The sequence below is a fragment of the Gavialis gangeticus genome, unplaced genomic scaffold (genome assembly GCF_001723915.1).
Source record: "Gavialis gangeticus isolate Ggan-Ray unplaced genomic scaffold, GavGan_comp1, whole genome shotgun sequence".
NCBI classification, from domain to species: domain Eukaryota; kingdom Metazoa; phylum Chordata; order Crocodylia; family Gavialidae; genus Gavialis; species Gavialis gangeticus.
Window position 1 is genome coordinate 14,484,181 of NW_017729001.1, and position 16,199 is coordinate 14,500,379.

General features: G+C 44.8%; 1 protein-coding gene across 2 annotated transcripts in view; it reads right to left on the reverse strand.

The window, feature by feature from the left end:
* Window positions 1-12,455, reverse strand: part of LOC109290412 (solute carrier family 2, facilitated glucose transporter member 11-like) — a 17,354-nt gene extending 4,899 nt beyond the window's left edge. The window contains exons 1-6 of one of the 2 annotated variants that reach the window (XM_019506906.1): window positions 12,331-12,455; window positions 11,489-11,587; window positions 5,014-5,174; window positions 1,663-1,787; window positions 1,082-1,211; window positions 809-957 (exon numbers count right to left, since the gene is read on the reverse strand). In XM_019506906.1, the coding sequence (XP_019362451.1) occupies window positions 809-957; window positions 1,082-1,211; window positions 1,663-1,787; window positions 5,014-5,174; window positions 11,489-11,587; window positions 12,331-12,354 (688 nt within the window). In that variant the 5' untranslated portion in view covers window positions 12,355-12,455. Of the gene's footprint in view, window positions 1-808; window positions 958-1,081; window positions 1,212-1,662; window positions 1,788-5,013; window positions 5,175-5,555; window positions 6,257-11,488; window positions 11,588-12,330 lie in introns of those variants that run through there. The other variant, XM_019506907.1, reaches the window with a different exon arrangement.
* Window positions 12,456-16,199: the final 3,744 nt, after the last annotated feature.

Genomic DNA, 16,199 nt, shown 5'->3' on the forward strand with positions numbered 1-16,199 from the left:
TTTTTTTTTTTTTTTATTCCTACTGTCTATATGGCCTTCATCACTGTAGAATCTAAATGTGTTCCTATTATTTAAATGTAGTCATTTCAGTAAGTCTCCCTTGCTTTCCCTATAGGAGAAGCATCTTGATTATCTTACAGGGCTTTATATGTATCTGTTTATATACAGCTAGAGGCAGATACATGAATATACATGCATTGATACATATGCATGTATGAATATACATACTGCATACTTACCTGCATTTACTTCTATGTTATTGGGCATGTTGTGTGCCAAGAACTTGCTGAAAGAAAGCTGAATTTAAGAAATGGATTTTGCATTTAATATCAGGGTGGTGAGGTTATTGTTGGTTACTTCTAACTCATGGGGGTGAATTCCCTATTCTGTGACCATCTTCTATGAATATTTGATCTCTCAGATTCATGAGCTTCTACCCATCCTTCCACATTTGTATTGTTTCACTGGACCATAGCTGTCATACAGGGTCAGAGTAAGAGATCTGGTTTCCCAGGGAGGTCAGCTCAATCACATGGAGGGGTTTTGATATCAGGGTGCAGACCTTGAATTGGAGTCTGTACACACTATAGAGCCAGAACAGACAGTCAAGTACTGGAGAATATGACCTGTGCCATGAAGTAGACCAACTTCTGAGGATTCCACTTTTTATAAGACATGTGGCTTATACCTTGATTTAATGGATTACAATCATCATACTCATTTGTCACAAATTCTTGGATCACCATGGACAGATCTCTCTTAGACAGAACTAAAATAAAAGCAGAGAGGTAAAATCTGCTCATATTACTCTTCAAGCAGCCTTCCTCATCATCCTTTTGAATGAACAGGTAGGGTGGAGATTCAGGAAAGAACGGCAGAGTGACCAGCTGGATCAGTGCTGCAATTCCTATGAAAGCCATCAGCAATGGCCACAAGGATTCAGTTCCTAGAAATTCACTAGAGAGTACAAGGAAAACATGCATATGATAAAACTTTAATTCAGTTTGTTTTCGGGGAGAGAGAGAGAGAGAAGAAAATATAGAAAAAATGAATAAATAAGTGAAATATACATTTAGTTTACCTTAGTCCCATAATTTGCCCTAAGACTTTTCCTAGTGACCAAAAGAGACCAGCAGAAGAGTTTGCAAACCCTCGCAGTTTCTTGGGGGAAACTTCTCCTGCATACTGAGGGTGTATAGTCATACAGAAGCCTTGAATAGGGATGAAAGTTGGGAAGGAGGTGAAGAGACAGGATAATTATATTCATAAGGAATAAAATATCTTTCTAAATTAGGGCCAGATCCTATTACACACCTCTTAGGTGCCTAAATAGTTCTTGAGCATCTCACTAGGGTCTTATTTTACCTGCTTGAGTCCTTGAAAAACTGTTAGCACATCTACTTTTATAATGTGCCTTTGCCTTTTCTCTGTGAAGGTAACTTAATTCCTCATCAGTAGAACTAGCATAATTGATACGTACATTTGTTTTGAAACCAGGATGGATTATATCTTGCCACATTTCCAAAATGGGGGATTTGTATATTCTATAATCTTAAACTATTCTTAGGGAAGGGAAAACTTACTATGTAAGAAGATGGAACATTTTGAAACAGGGAGGGGAGTCCTGCTGCAGTGTATATGAAGGGTAATGTGATGTCCTACCTGCACTGATGCCATAGAAGAAGCGTCCAGACAGAACCATCTCAAAGGACTTGGCCATCTTACTGAAGCCCATGAGAAATGCAGTTGCTATGATGAGTAGATTGTTGTACATTAGACATTTCTTTCTATAACAGTGCACAAGAAACTTGTATGAAAGTGCTTGTCAATGTATATCACTTTTTATGCCATCTGCTAATGTCTTCCTTTTATTGTGTTGTCCAATCCAAGATTATCATTGAGTCCAAAAGTATGGGGTTCATTAAGTCCTTTTATGTTGCATGGCTTAGATTGGTTTAAGTAGATGCCAAGGGTAGTAGAAGGTCCTCTTTGTGTGCTGCACATATGTGAGCACATCATTCAGATGAAAGAAAAGGCATAGTGAATGTAGTTATCCAGTTGCACTTTAGCCTAGACACAGTAGCCAAGCATTCCTAGCTTGTGAAAACTGCAACTGGATCTTTGACAAAATCAATCAGCCCTGACTTTAGTTATGCATTTTATCTAAAAGAAGCAATATAGGGTTCAACAACACTACTCTCCAGTACTGATTTGGGGGCCCTTAAATAAAGGACTAGAACTAAAATTCAGTAGAAAGTGGTGATTCTGTATTGGGCCAGCAAGGCATCAGCATTCTTGATACTGTATTAGATAATGCATTAGATTTTGTTACATGTGTCTACACTGTATGTATTTTTCATAGATTAAGGGTCGGAAGGGACCTAGTAGATCTTCTAGCCCGACCCCCCGCCAGGGCGGGAGAACAACAAAAAACCCCAAAAAGAGAAACGGGACTCAAATGAGTAATGTCAAATTATCAATGTATATTTGGTGAGATCATAGAATCACAGAAAATTAGGGTTGGAAGGGACCTCAGGAGGTCATCTCATCTAGTTCAACATCCTGCTTAAAAGCAGGACCATCCTTAACTATATCACCGCAGCCAAGGAAGGCTTTGTCTAGCCAGGTTTTAAAAACCTCCCAAGATGGAAATTCTGCAACTTCTCAGGGTAACCTGTTCCAGTGTTTTACTACCATCCTAGTGAGAGAGTTTTTTTCCTAATATCTAACCTAAACTTCCCTTGCTGCAACTTGAGACCACTGCTCCTTGTTTTATCATCTGCCACCACTGAGAACAGTCCAGCTCCATCCTCTTTAGAACCGGTGGTTGAAGGCTGCTATGAAATCCCCTCTCAGTCTTTTTCTTCTTCAGACTAAATAAGCCTGGTTCCCTCAGCCTTTTCTCATAAGTCACATGTCCTTGCCCTCTAACCATTTTTGTTGCCCTTCGCTGGAATCTCTCCAACTTGTCCATATCCTTTTTGTAGTGGGGGCTCCCAAAACTGGACATAGTACTGCAGATGTGGCCTCACTGCTGCTGAATAAAGGGGAATAATCACGTCTTTTGATCTGCTGGCAACACTCTTACCAGAGCAGCCCCATATGCTGTTAGCCTTCTTGGCAATGAGGGCACACTGTTGGCTTATATTCAGCTTATTGTCCACTGTGATTCCCAGGTCATTTTCTGCAGGGCTGCTGCCTAGCCAGTCAGTCCCCAGTCTATACTAGTACATGGGATTGTTCTGTCTTAAGTGCAGGACTTTGCATTTATCCTTATTGAACCTCATGATATTTCTTTTGGTCCAATCCTCTAATTTGTCTAGGTCTCTCTGAATCTTAGCTTTACCCTCCAGTGTATCTACTGCTCCCACCATCTTGGTGTTATCTGCAGACTTGTTGAGGATGCACTGTGAGCCATCTTTCAGGCCATTGATGAAGACATTGACCAAAACCTGCCCCAGAACCGACCCCTGGGGACTCCGCTTGATACCAGCTGCCAGCTAGACATCAAGCCACTGACTACTACCCTCTGAGCCTGATGCTCCAGCCAGTTTTCTATCCACCTTACAGTCCATTCATCCAACCCACACTTCCTTAGCTTGCCTGCAAGGATGTTGTGGGAGACCATATCAAAAGCCTTGCTAAAGTCAAGGTACCCACTGGTCTCCCTGCATCCAGAGCCAGTCATTTCATCGTAGAAGGCAATCAGGTTGGTCAGGCATGACTTGCCCCTGGTGAATCCATGCTGACTGTTCCTAATCACCTTCTTTTCCTCCAAGTGCTTAGAAATGTATTCCTTGAGGAATTGCTCTATGACTTTGCCAACAACTGAGGTGAGGCTGACTAGTTTGTAATTCCCTGGATCCTCCTTTTCCCCTTTCTTAAATATGGGCACTATATTTGTCCTTTTCCAATTATCTGGGACATCTCCCAATTGCCATGAGTTTTGGAAGATGATAGCTAGTGGCTCTGCCGTCACATCAGCCAACTCCCTTAGCACCCATAAGTGCATTCCATCCAGCCCCATGGATTTGTATATGTCCAGTTTTTTAAATAGTCCCTAACCTGTTCTTCTGCCACTGTTGGCTACACACCTCCTTCCCAAACTGTGCTGCCAGAGATATGACTTAATTGTGGCTTGAAGAAACAGGTGGTAGAAATGGCTGTAGGGAAAAGCTGAGAAGTGTAGTAGTACAGACAGTGAAGTAGTAGTGAGTTGATGAGAACAAGGCAAGCAGAGCCCTGGAAGGAGCACGAGAGGCTGGGGGGTTGTATCAGGGAGAAGCAAATGCAGCATCCCCTGAGAGAAGTGTTTGCCATCAAAGGATATTTATTATAGATGAGAGAACAACACCCCTTGAATCTGAGAGCTCCACTCAGGTAGTCAGTTTGAACCAGTGTAGGTAGTAAAATCTGCCAATTGTGGAGAATAACTGAAATATTTAAGTCCTTTGTACAAAGACTCAGTCAAAAGATTGTGAAATCTAACTAAGTCACCACTTCCCTCTGTCGCTTTGAGCAAGTCTCTAAAGCCCTCTGTGCCTCATTATTCCATTTCAGAAATAGGGCAGTGGATAATAATAATAGTTACTTAGCTTTCTTGTAGAACACTATGAAGGTTAATTTATTAATATTAATACTTTTTCCCCACTTTGAAAGTAGAAAATGCTGTATTGATGCCAAGTATCATTATCTGTTTGGGTACTTAAGTTCATAGATCCTGATGAACCAATTCAGAGGTTCAGGGTTAATACTAATCACTGTGTTTGTCATCAGATTATTCTATTGAGTTGTTGTCAGTTTAATGTGAATGTGCTATTCCTGCCTGGATTCATCATGGGGTTTTTTCCACTATGAAAAATGATAATTCTTAGGGCTCAAATAGCTGTTTCCCAAACATGGCAGGTAAGACAACTACATAAGGAGTTATGATACTGCTTTTTCCCCCCACTTTCTACCAAGTTCCTTTTGTTTACAAGTTTTGATCAACAAACTCTTTTCAAATATACACACTTTCCATATTTAGTAGTTAGGTATCCACTGCAAAGACACCCCAGCAGTCCGCCAATGCCGTAGATTGATACAATGAATGACCATATCAACATAAGGGTCTTTTGATGGAGGGGAGAGCCATATCGTTCCAACCAAGTTTCATTGATAAATCTCTTAACATGCTGGCAAGAAAAAGAGGATTTTCATTATCAATAAATCAAGAAGACAGTGCATTGCTCACAGTAATTCTTCATTTAATTAATAGGTTTTTAAAAATTTTCAGCTGTTGCTAGTTACTTTATAAGATATGTTACAAATGAGTGATCTGTTAGTAAACAGCTGTTTAGCAAAAAAAAGTTCCCCAGTGGCTGGCACCAAAGTTTTCTTGCAATTTCTGCTCCTTGTGTCCTATGATATCATCTTTGCAATTCTGTTATACCATTGTACACTGGTGGTATAAACCTAAAGGAAGTCAAGGTATTTTACATCTATAGTAGAATTAATAAGTGATATTGCAAGAAATACTTGTCGTTTTTCCTAAAAAGAATGAAAGAATGTATTACCTCCAAAACTCAGGCTAATATTGTAGTGCTGACTTGAGCCAGGTATAACATGCACTTCTTCTGTAAAGTGTTGCCCATACAGCTCAATATGTGCTTGATATATTAGTCTTAAAGTTCTCTTATATTGCCAGACCTGTCAGATTGTGATGGATGAGACATTTGATTTGAGCAGTATTTAAATTGAGGTGAAAGGCTAATGAACGAACATACTGTAATCTTAATCCTTGGAAAATCCATATGCAGTATAAAATTAATGAAAATACACCCTCACACTGACATTCATTTCTGTAAATAAATTCCCAAAATTAAAAACACTGATAAATGATCACCATGTATATACATATATTCACGTGACATTTGTATGTCCCTTCCTTCCCCTCTACGTTGGAAGGGACAATATAGACTGCAACGACTGTTATTAAGAAATCTCTATCCCAGCACCCAGAATTCTAAAGTATTCAAGTATTGGCATCATTTGTATTATTTTATTTTTTCTCTGAATTTGAAATTTGATGTGATCTCCCTTTTAATATTAAACCAAAGCCTTATCCAGCATAATGTCCTGCTTGGATTTCCTTATTTCATCAAAACCGTTATGATGATGTCCTCAAGGTCTCTTTGCTATTTGGCCCAGGGGGTTGCTTAGTTTAATATTGTGGCCGGGCACTGTTGGTGCCTGCCACTTTAAGAGCAGAGCCAAGCAGCCAGCAGGTGCTTGATAGTGGTGGCCATTTTAGATCTTTGGCTGCCTATATAAACACAGCAGGTCACTGCTGGCAGGCCAGGCACTAACATTGCCTGGCTGCAAGCCTCCATGCAACATCCTGGAGGTAAGGGCAGGAGCTGTAGAAGATGGTTTGGAGGCTCCTGGGCATGACCTAAAACTGCACCTTGCTGGGAGTGGGTGGCCTGGTGGGGCTCTCAGTGGTGCAGGAGCCCCCAGGAAATGCCAGGCCAGTTACCACCCTGGTGAAAGGTGGGTAGGGGCATGTGACAGTGGTGCTTCCTCGGTCCGTCTACTAGTGCCCCGCAACACTGATTAAGGGCCAACTGCCCGCCTTCTCGCCTGCCACGCCTTGTTGTTATTTGTTTGATTGGAAGATATTACTTGAGGGGGAGGCTGCCCATTTTTTGTCTCAGTGTCTGGGGCACTATCTGTGGCTCCTTTCCTCCCCTTACACCTCAGCCCAAGCCTCGCAGATGGCATGGACGTGTTTTGACCTGGGTCCTGTTATGCCTTGGTCTTCTCCTTTACTTCTGGGGCTCCTCACTGCCCCCCTCCTGCTCCAGGGTTGGGGTCAATGCACCCCCAAGATGCTGCACCCTCTCTGGCACCAGGGTCCCCATGCTACTGTGGGGCTCCTATGAGGCCTCCTCCAACCCCTAATAGCCTCACCTGGTTCTCCGGTAAAAAAACAATAAACACAAGAACACAAAGCCCCTGGGCTACAACATAAAAGCTAGACTGTCCAGTCAAACAAGATTCAATCCCTACCAGAGAGAGAGCGCCCCAACCCCAGCAGCAACCAGGCGATGTTCCCACCGTTGGAGTTCTCCCCTTCATCTGCACTAGCCGAGTTCCTCCTCCCTCAGCTGCTGGAGGGTAACTGCCCTCCTGGCCTCCTGCCTGGGCTTAAGAAGGGCTAAGCCCTGCCCCTTCCTGTCACTAGGTTTCACTGGTTGCCATAGCAACCAGCACCTGCGCAGTCCTGGTGACTGGCATCTGAACCTCCCCCTTCCCGCCACTAGGGGTCTCTCCTGAGCTGTTTCTGCTCTCAGTCGCAGGGCACCTGAGTGCTCTGCGACACACCTCCCCCCCTTCAACTCCAGACTCACCAAGCCGATCTTCGTTCTTGCGGGTGTTGCCTCTACCTGGGCTCCTTTCTGGGCCTTTCTTCTGGCACCCGACAACCCGGATATAGGAGGTGGAGGTTTTCAGGTGCCTCCTACTCGCCTTTTCCCCAAGGGCGCACCATGTGGGATTTGTTGGGAGTTACCCACCACAGGTAGTCCCCCCACATTAGCCAGCCTTGTTAGGGTGCACCTAGGCCTGTAGGGCCCCAGGCTCAATGTATTCTTCGGCCGAGATGTTAGACGCTGTATTGTAGCTATGGGGGTGGGGAGGCCTGTCTCTCTGATACCCCCTTTTTTTCTTTTTCTTCCCTTCCTTCACGAGGCGCTGACCTTTCTCCTCCCGTCCTCTGACAGGCCGGCCCTGACTGGAAAGGTCGGTATTTAGAGGGGTCATCCTGCCTCCCAGTAACAGGGTTAGGTTTCCCTGTCACACAACCCCTCTTCTTTCTTGTCTGGGATCCTCCCGGTTCCCCAGGCTCCTCTTCTTCCTCGTATTGCCTTGAGAAGAAGTCAGCATTTATATTCAGGGTACCCAGGCAATGTTTTATCTTGAAACAATATGGCTGTAGACTAAGGGCCCACCTCATCAGCCTAGCATTGTCTGTTTTCATATTTTGTAGCCAGCGTAAGGGTGCATGATCAGTGATCAGTGTGAACCAACGTCCTAATAGATAGTACTGGAATGTTTCGATAGCCCATTTAATTGCCAAACACTCCTTTTCTAAGGTGGCGTAATTCCATTCTGGTGGATGTAATTTCCTACTTATGTAGGCTATAGGGCGCTCTTTTTCTCCCTCTCTCTGCATCAACACCACTCCAATAGCTACTTTTGAGCATCGGTCTGTACTTGGAACGATTTATTAAAGTCAGGTGTATATAATAGGGGTTGCAAGCACAGTGCGTCCTTCACTGCTCAGAAAGCCTCTTCTGCCCCCCGTGTCCATCTCACCTTGGTAGGAGCTTCTGTCTTTGTTGTCTCTGTCAAAAGCTCCACCACCTCCACAAAATGAGGTACAAATCTCCTATAATAGTTGGCTAATCCCAAAAAGGCTCTCACTTGCCTTTTAGTATGAGGAGCTTGATACTTCTGTAAGGCCTCCACCTTGCATAACAATGGTCTCACCTGTCCGCTTCCTACTAGGAATCCCAGATATTGTGTTTCCTTTTTCCCTACCATGCATTTCTTCAGATTGGCCATCAACCCAGCCCTTCTCAAGTCTTGCACTACTGCTCTCAGTGCGGTGAGGTATTCCACCCAGCTTGCAGTGTAGATTATATCATCAATGTAAGCCGCAGTGTAGCCCCCACAGGGAGCCAAAACTCTGTCCATTAGGCGTTGAAATGTAGCTGCAGCTCCATGTAATCTGAACGGCATGTGTTGGAATTGGAAAAGACCCCAAGGGGTGGTGAATGCTGTCTTTTCTTGATCCTCGGGAGCCACTGGGATCTGCTAGTAACCTTTTGTCAGGTCTAGGGTGAAGATATAGCGAGCTTGTCTGATGTTCTCTATCAGCTCGTCTATTCTTGGCATTGGGTATGCATCAAACCTAGCTACTGCCTTCACCTTCTGGAAATCAATACAGACACGAATTTTCCCGTCAGGCTTAGGTACTGCCACGATGGGGCTCCCCAGTCACTGTGTGATTCGCATATTATGCCCTTCTCCAGCATCATTGCTATTTCTGTCTTTATTTGGCTTTGCAGTTGTTGGGGAATCCATCTCCAGTGTTCACGGACCACCTGGCCTGGAGGAGTTCTTATTCGATGTACCACACCCCGTGCTTCCCTCGGTGTTTCCCGGAATACGTCTCCGTACTCCCTGATTAGCTCGGTGGCCTGTCTTCTCTGTGCTTTTGATAGTCACGGGGCCAATTCCATGTCACCCAGTCCACTCTCCTCGGTCAATGAGGGTCCCAATTCTAATCCCTCGGGATGGAGGGATAGGTACATGCATTCTTGGTCCTCCCACTTCTTTAGCATATTAATGTGGTATACCTGCTTCTTTTTCTGTTTATCTGTCTGGTACACCTCATAGTCTACAGGCCCCACTTGGCGTATCACTTCATAGGGTCCCTGCCACCGCGCAAGTAACTTACTCTCCCGGTCTGGCAATAGAACCAACATGGGATCTCCTGCGTCAAATTTCCTTGTCCGTGCGCCTCGGTTGTAATATCTCATTTGACGTTGTTGCGCCTCCCTGAGATTTCCTATGACCGCACTTTGGGCTGCTTCCAGATGTTCCCGCAGGTGTATTACATATTGGATCAAGTTCTAGTCTTTACTCTGCTGTTCCTCCCAGCTTTCTTTTATCAGATCCAGGATCCCTCTTGGTTGGTGGCCATATAATAATTCAAAGGGTGAAAACCCAGTCGAGGCTTGTGGTGCCTCCCTTACCACAAACAATGGTGGTATCATTTTATCCCACTCCTGAGGTCTCTCGACCATGAACTTCTTTAACATCTGCTTTAGCACCTGATTGAAACGTTCTATGAGTCCATCTGTCTGTGGGTGGTACACTGCTGTTCTCAGGTGTTTAATTCCTAAAGCTTTGCTCACCCCCTCAAACACCTGCGATGTGAAATTCGTTCCCTGATCTGTCAGCAGTTCTTTAGGGAGTCTGACATGAGAAAATATCTTCCCCAGCTCATTTGCCACCTTTGGGGCAGATACGGTCCGCATCGGCACAGCTTCTGGATACCTTGTGGCATAATCCAGTAGAACTAATATATACTGGTTCCCAGTGCTACTTCGGGGGAGTGGCCCCATGATGTCCAGTGCCACCCGCTCAAAGGGAACCTCCACCAAAGGTATTGGAACTAAAGGAGCCTTTAGGGGTAGTCTTGGATTCACTTTTTGGCACACAGGACATGAAGCGCGATACTTCACCACTTCCTGCAACAGTCCTGGCCAAAAAAACCTTGCTTGAATACGGGCTTCAGTCTTGTCCTTGCCCAAATGTCCCCCCATAGGGACTCGTGACATGGGTGCTTGTGCAACTGACTGTCTCTATCTTGGGGCAGCTGATTGTCTCTATTGATTATTTCCTCTCCTTAGTCTGTCTGTGGTTTTGTAGGTGTTAATCCATGCTTGTTAAGTCATTATGTAGTAGCTAGGTCCTGTGTATTGAGCTGGTCCCTGAGTGAATCATGATTGATTGGTAACTGGTAACACAGTAGCTTAGCAGCCAGGCCTGCAGTAGTTTCCCCCCAAGACTGACACAGTCAGTCCCACAAACACCCATGTCACAAGTTTTGCCTGTCAGGTAGCTAGAGGTGCAGGGTCCCAGAACCCCCCTGCACCAATCTCCTCGACAGCTGGCAGGCTTTGTGGCCTCAGCAGGGGCCACCATCCCTGCAGCTTTCATCCTGCTGCACCTTAACACGCACAGAGTCACCCATGTCATGAGTTTTGCTTGTCTGCAGCTTGAGGTGCAGTTCCCCCCAAACCCCTGCACTGATCTTCTTGAAACTTGGCTGACTTTGTGGCCTCAGCAGGGGCTAGCATGCCTGCAGTTTTCACTGTGTTGTAATGCATAGATGTGACATGAGTTTTGCTTTCAAGAATTTGGGGTGCAGTTCCCCAACCCAAGCCCCTATACCGATCTTCTTGAAACTCAGCAGGCTTCATGCTCTCAGCAGAGGCTACCACTCCTGCAAATGTCATCTAAATCAGACAAAAAACAACAACATTATAGATATTTAATTGATTTCCCATTATACCCTATGGCTGGATCTCCGAGGTGGCTCCGAAGCTTTTTGAAAGCAGTTCAGAAGCTCCGAACTGGTTCAGAAAGCTTAACAAAGCCAGTGCTTTGATCTGGACATGCTGCTTCAGACACTGAAGCAGCCAAAGCTTCTCCAGATCCAAAGCAGGGTCCAAAGACTTGCACAGACCTACTATTTATGTCCAGCCACAGCCTAGCCCTCATTTTTCTTTTCTAGATAGAATGGGAATGGAAGGAGCTGGGAGCACAATGTCAGTAGAAACACTTGGGAGTTTATTTTGAAGAGCATCTTTACAACCTGGACACATCACTCATGATCCTTAAGGAGACTGTGTCTGTGTAAGGGCTTTCTTACCACAGAAGGATAGTTGATCATAGAAATCTGAAAACCAATTGTGAAGCATCCACCAATTCCCAACATGAAGATCATTTGGAATAGCTTCTGGTACTGAACCTGTGAAGAACCATTAAACAATGAAGAAAGTTGTGAAAAAATAAAGAAACATGTAGCCATATGTCACCATCTTTATATTTCCAGAATAATAACTTTTTGCCATTGGCACTTATCAGAAAATTTGTCAAAGTATGCAAGGTTCCTACTCAAATGAGATCCATCAGACAGACCCCAGAATAAGGATTTTGTTTCTTTTTTTCACTGGAATATTAGTTGACAAACATGGGGCTTTGCTTTCTAAATCACACCCTACCTCAAGCACAATTTCTATATCAATTTCAAGGGACAGATCAGGGAAGTTCTGTTACTTAATAATATAATTACTATGTTGCAGGGGAAGCCCAGAGGTACAAACACCTCCTCATTATCACTGTCTAATTCTGTTTTTTCCCTGTCCCTTTTGACCCCGAATCTCCTTCTGGTTGCAGTATGCCTTCCACCTTCTCAATAAAAAGAATTAAGTCAGAGTGTTTCCATCCAGAAAGCTTGTTACATTTCTATGGATGCTTTACTGTTTGAAGCAGAGGAAATGTCTCTGAAAACTTTACTGCTACTAAACTAGAAGCATCTGTAAGAGCCCCCTGTGTACATCCTTTTGAAAGTGATTAGTGCAAAGGTGTAGCAATTTTCTTTGTCTTGATAGCGTAGGAAACAGACCCCATTTTAAATTTAATTCTTCCCTCTTGAAACCTTGATAATAGCAGAAGCCGTCATCTAATGTACATAAACCTTGTGGTACTCACCAGGTCAGAGAAAAGTCTATCCATCTTATATCAACAGGGTAGCTGTTTCCAGTCACTGATAGATCCCTGCTGCATGGAGGAACTCTTGTTTTATGTTTCCTCACTCACACATGTTACCTAGGTAATTAGAAACTGACATCATGAAACTAAAGTTAATTTTTACTTTATATCGCTTTCATTGAATTACGTCCTTTGCAGCAATTGGATGAGGTTTAGAAATGCTGGTTTAAGCATTTCAACAGTTCAAGAGGAGAAGAGGTCCCCTTGAGTGGGCACACTTTATAGGATGTGTGTGCTCATTGATTTTGATTTGGGAGAGATGAAAATAGTTTCTACATGAATCATGTTTCAGTTTCTAGAAGATGAGGTGATTTTTCTAATAGAAGGAAGTGTTCTTATTTGGTTACTTGTTTCAAAAATAGTGAGTGCATAATACCATTTGGATTTAGTATACTGGGGCAAAGAATTATAAAGTGCAAGTGAATGAGCCATCTTGCCATGTAATCATGTTAAGGCTAATGAAGTGTTTTACCAGTTTAATGCCTTTCAGAGACTCAGTCAGCTGCTACTCTTGTTACAGCCTTTGGGCTGAAATACTGTTGTTTCAGCCTGATCACCGTAATTCATCAGAAGAGATCTATCCTAACAAATTGCCAGTCTACAAATCCAGTCATGTTGAGCTCAGTGGGTACTTTTCCAAAAGGCGCCAGTTTGTGAAAGCATTATAGCAATGGGTACTTCTGCACCTAGGATATTAATGAAGTTCTCAGTTATTACAGCAGAAACATAAAAATCTTATTATCTCAGGCCCTGAGAGGTACATGGCCAAAGGACTTATCTCCCAACATGTCCTCATTTTGTGTAGAAAAGTTACCAATAAATATATTTTTATTTAAAAGATTCTATGTCGCTTTAAAAGTCTGGTATAGCATTATTAACATGAAGTGGTTCTAACATGAAGTGGAAGATGGGATGGAGAGCACCTTCAGCAAGTGCGTGGATGACACCAAGCTGGGGGGAGTAGTAGATATACTGGAGGGTAGGGCTAGGGTTCAGGGTGACCTAGACAAATTGGAGGATTGGACCAAAAGAAATCTCATGAGGTTCAACAAGGACAAGTGCAAAGTCTTGCACTTGGGATGGAACAATCCCATGCACCGCTACAGGTTTGGGATCAACTGGCTAAGCAGTAGCTCTGCAGAAAATGAATTGGGGGTTACAGTGGATAAAAAGCTGGATATGAGTCAACAGTGTGCCCTTGTTGCCAAGAAGGCTAACGGCGTACTGGGCTGCATCAGTAGGAATGTTGCCAGCAAGTGATTACTCCCCGTTCTATCAAGGGAAGTGATTATTCAGCACTGGTGAGGCTGTATCTGGAGTACTGTTTTGGGCCCCCCAGTACAGAAGAGATGTGAATAAGTCGGAGAGAGTCCAGCAGAGGGCAACACAAATGGTGAGGGGCTGGGGCACATGACTTATGAGGACAGGCTGAGGGAGCTGGGCTTATTTAGTCTGCAGAAGAGAAGACTGAGGGGGGATTTGATAATAGCCTTTAACTACCTGAAGGGTGGTTCCAGAGAGGATGGAGCTGGACTGTTCTCAGTGGTGGCAGATGACAGAACAAGGAGCAATGGTTTCTAGCTGCAGCAAGGGAAGTTTAGGTTGGATATTAGGAAAACTTCTCTCACTAGGAGCGTGGTGAAGCACTGGAGCGGGTTACCTACAGAGGTGATGGGATCTCCATTCTTGGAGGTTTTTAAGGCCTGGCTTGACAAAGCCTTGGCTGAGATGATCTAGTTGGGGATGGTCCTACTCTGAGCTGAGGGTTGGGCTAGATGACCTCCTGAGGACCCTTCAACCCAAATTTTCTATGATTCTATACTTAAGTTTGGGGCCTAGGAAACATCTATTTTCTTATAACAATAGCTTTGTTTAGGTGATAGAATAATGTATGATGTGTCTTATTTCTGGGTTAGATGTCTAGATCCTTGATTGATAGGATGTACTAGAAGCTATTCCAAGTCATCTTCATGTTGAGAATTGATGGTTGCCTCACAATTGTTTTTCAGATTTCTGTGATTAATTATCCTTCTGTGGTGAGAAAACATGTCTTTTCTGAAGAAGGACAGGCTTAAAGAGTACCTGAAATCACTAGGAAAACTGGTAATCCAAATTGGATTGAGTGAGTTGTGGAGGTTTACATTTAATTTTGGGGCAGAGTAGAATGGGATTGTGCACTTTACTGTATGGGTATGTGAAATACCAATTTAATTTATGGCAAAATATGGAGACATAATATCTAGGCATCCTATTAGAAGTTACAAATGATGGTTCAGGGCAGGAAAACAGAAAATGTTGTGATAATTGAGCCATCTACTTATTCACCATAAAGAATGACATACAGATTATATTTGTGTGCGAGTCAGTGTGACTTGAGAAGAGTTCTCTGGAGGAGGCTATGTTCTAAACTAGCATCTCACTACCTTGTTTTCCAGTGTGCAATTAAAATGTCCTACCATCCCAACTCCTGCTTCTCCTCCTGACCTGTTAACTTTTTATGGTGCAGATCAAGATTTTTTTAGTTTCCCAACACTAAGTTAAGACAAAAAAGAATAAGACAGTGGGCACGTCTACACGAGATGCTTAAATGTGCAGAGGCATAGTTTACTGCAAAGTAAGCATGTGCTTCTACACGTGCACATGCTTACTATGCAATAAACCCCCCTAATCGTGAGTAAATTTGCTACCTGCAAATACAAGTAGCAAATTTACTTGAGTTAATAATGGCGCAATAGCGCTCATGTAGACGCCTCACCAGGAGCAAATTTGTCTCACCAGGAGCAGCTAGCCATCCACCAGGGGGTGGGAGATTGCTCCCTGCCTCTGGAAACTGCCTGTTGCTGGGGAGGGCTCTGCCGGAGGAGCCTGGGTAGGGACTATGTTTCCCTGCCCCAGCAGCAGGGCACTCCAAGGCCCCTGCTCTGAGTTTGACTGGGGGCTGGGGGCTGGGAGATCCTTATCTCTCAGCTCCTGCTCCACTGTCACAATCAGGGAGTGGTAGGCTGGGAGACGATTATCTCCCAGTGCCAGCTCCATGACTGGGAGTCCATGGGAGTTAAGGATCTGCCAGGGCCGTGCTTGTGGAGCCAGTGCTGGGAGCTCCCTGGTGGCAGGGGCTGGGGATACTGTTTTCCACCCGGCACCGTGAGCACGGAGCTGAGGGGGGGAGGGCAAGCTAAGGAGCTTATTCCCTGCTCAGCTCCGTAAGCATGGAGCTGGGTGAGCAAATAGGCTGAGGAACCTGTTCCCTGCCCAGGTCTGTACTCGTGGAGCTGGGCAGGGAACAAGCTACACAGCTTATTCCCCTCCCAGCTCTGTGCTCATGGAGCTGAGCAAGGAACAAGGTCCCCAGCCTGTTCCTCTCCCCTCCCCCCCCCAGCTCTGCACTCACAGAACTGAGCAGAGAACAAGCTCCCCAGCCTGTTCCCCCCCAGCTTCAAGCTCATGGTGCTGGGTGGGGAACAGGTTCCCTAGCCCCCACCACCAGGGACCTCCAGTACTGGCTCCATGACCAGGGGGCTGGCACTGGCAGCCTATTCTCCACCCAGTTCTGTGCTCATGGAGCTGGGTGGGGAACAAGTTCCCCAGCCTCCAGCACTCTGCAGGTCCCAGCCCCATGCCCTGATCAGGTGATCAAGGCACAGGGCTTGGAAAGAACTGCAGGGGTGGGGTAGGTCCCATCCCCCTGCCCCAATCTGCTGGTGGGGCAGCTAGCAATGAGCTAGCTGCCTCACTGGGCAGGGGCAGGGGCAGGGGCAGGGGCAGGGGCAGGGGCAGGGGCAGGGGGGGGGGGGCCGCCCCATCTCTGC